At 57.6% G+C, this 2095-nt stretch overlaps 1 protein-coding gene across 1 annotated transcript in view; it reads right to left on the bottom strand.

Moving 5' to 3' along the window:
* Positions 1-1689: 1689 nt before the first annotated feature.
* LINGO3 (leucine rich repeat and Ig domain containing 3) overlaps positions 1690-2095 on the bottom strand; it is a 1757-nt gene continuing 1351 nt past the window's right edge. Inside the window, 1 exon segment of the mRNA XM_009876499.1 lies at positions 1690-2095. This exon segment is cut by the window's right edge and continues 25 nt beyond it. Within this exon segment, the coding sequence (XP_009874801.1) occupies positions 1690-2095 (406 nt within the window).

The following is a 2095-nucleotide window of genomic DNA, read 5'->3' as shown; positions in this document are numbered from 1 at the left end:
CCCAACACCCATGGGGGATGAGCCGAAGAGCCTCTGGTTTGTGCCCCACGCAGCAAAGCTCAGGGGGCTGGGGGGGTTCCGCAGCCCCGACCCCTCAAGTTGATCTCCCCAAGGATTTTGTGGCCCTGACCGCTGGGACCGGCTGGAGAAGGGACGTCCAGGCAGGGGGGACGTGCCCACAGGAACAGGGACAGAGGTGGGACCTCCAGCAACCCAGGAGAAAGAGGAAGAGGAGGAAGAGATGGGCTCTCTGGCCAATCCAGGTCCCTTCCAGGCTCTGCCCTTCCAGCCATGCCAGCTCTGCTCCTTCTCCTGCCCCAAAACTTACACCCCAAGCTGAATGCAAGCTGAGGCAGCCCCTTCCCTGGAAGTGTCCAAGGCCAGGCTGGACGGGGCTTTGAGTGACCTGGTCTGGTGCGAGGTGTCCCTGCCCATGGTGGGGGCTTGGAACTAGATGATCTTGAAGGTCCCTTCCAACCCAAACCGTTCTACGATTCTATGATTCCAACCCAGACCCTTCGATAGTTCTGTGATTCCCAGGCAGGGGTGCGAGGGGAAGCTGGGAACCGTCCCCACGGCACCGGGGAGCGGATCCTGGGGGCACCGACCCACGGTGCTCGGTGCCGATGGGTGCAGGATCTGGGTGCCAATGGAGGTGCCAGCCGGGACCTTCTCCCGGTGGTTACTTTTGCTGTCGGGCCCCGAGCTGCTTGTTCCAAGCCTTCCTCTCCTCTTCTCTGGGCCTCCCTGCACAGGACCAGTCAGCTCTTGCTTTCCTGTGGAGCTCAACTTTACAAGCCAAAGAAAAATGGACCCAAAAGTGCTTTACGCACCTGTACGAATCCCAATCCTCCCCTACCTTCCATCTTGCTGCTCCCATGGATGCAAAGATGGGCCCTTGCATCACCTTGGGGCTGCTCCTCCTGATTTTAACAACCCTGACCTCATTTTGCCTTTTTTCCTCCTTTTTTTGCTTGCTGACACCTTCTCAGAACCCGGCCTTGGGTGGGTTATTATTGCTTGTGCAGGAGTGTCCCTGGGCACCCGCCTTTGCAGACGCCACATCTGAAATCTGCCGATGGGAAGCTCTCAAGGCACGACCATGCCCTGGGGGGGAGTCTGGCTTTGCCGACCCCCAGCTTGGCACCACTTCCACGGAGCCCCAGTCCCACACAACCCCGGAAGACTTTTTCTCTTGGAAATTCATTTCAAAAAAAAAAAATAATTGTTGGACCAAAAAGAAAAACCCAACCACCAACAAGAGAAGAATCATAAACAACCACCAGGAGGAAAGTTTTCTGGAGAGTCTCTTAAAAAAAAAAGGGAAAGGGAAAAAAATAAAGGAAACAGGGTTTTTTTTCCGCCCTCAGGCCTAAAAGCTGCTGATCTCTTCAAGAGAGTAATGCATAGTTGGTAGCAAAAATGTCGGCTACATTGGGAGCCGCTGGAGCCAGGGTGGCTCTGGAGCCGTTGCACCTCGAGGACTCCCCGGGGTCATCGCTCTCCGACCCTGAGGTCCATGTGGTTCTGACCTTCCTGGCCCCTGGCATCTCCGTCACGTCTCCAGCTGTGAGGTCCCACCACCAGCTCTGGGACGTCGCTGGTGCTCCCACTCCTCCCCCTGGCTCCGTCCCACCGCGGCCGCGCCTGGGGCCAGGTAGCAGACAATGGTTCTCCTTTGGGAGAAACTCAGATCATCTTCATGTTGAACTTCCGGGCTCCTCCTTGGCCGGTGGTGGTGGTGGGACCATCCACCTTGCGAAAGGAGTACTCCACCGAGAAGTTGTTCTTGTGCTGCCCCCGGCCCCGGCTCCAGACAAAGAGGAGGAGGAAGCAGAAGAGCACCACGCCCAGGAAGGTGATGCAGCCCATGGCCGTGGAGACCAGGATGGTCTTGAGGTCCAACGTAAACTTCAAGAAGACTTGCGTGTCATTGTGGGAGGTGTCATTGAACTCGTTGAGGTACAGAGTCCGGTTCCCGTAGTGGGAGCCGTCAGCCGGGCGCCCTTTGACCGTCAGGGTGGCAAAGTAGGTGTCGTTGCCGCCCGCGTTGCTGGCGATGCAGATGTAGGTGCCGCTGTCCTGCACCTGGGCG

Source organism: Apaloderma vittatum, unplaced genomic scaffold (assembly GCF_000703405.1).
Source record: "Apaloderma vittatum isolate BGI_N311 unplaced genomic scaffold, ASM70340v1 scaffold29089, whole genome shotgun sequence".
Classification (NCBI taxonomy): Eukaryota; Metazoa; Chordata; class Aves; order Trogoniformes; family Trogonidae; genus Apaloderma; species Apaloderma vittatum.
Note: the sequence above shows the minus strand (reverse complement) of the source record. Positions and strands in the feature narration are given on the sequence as shown.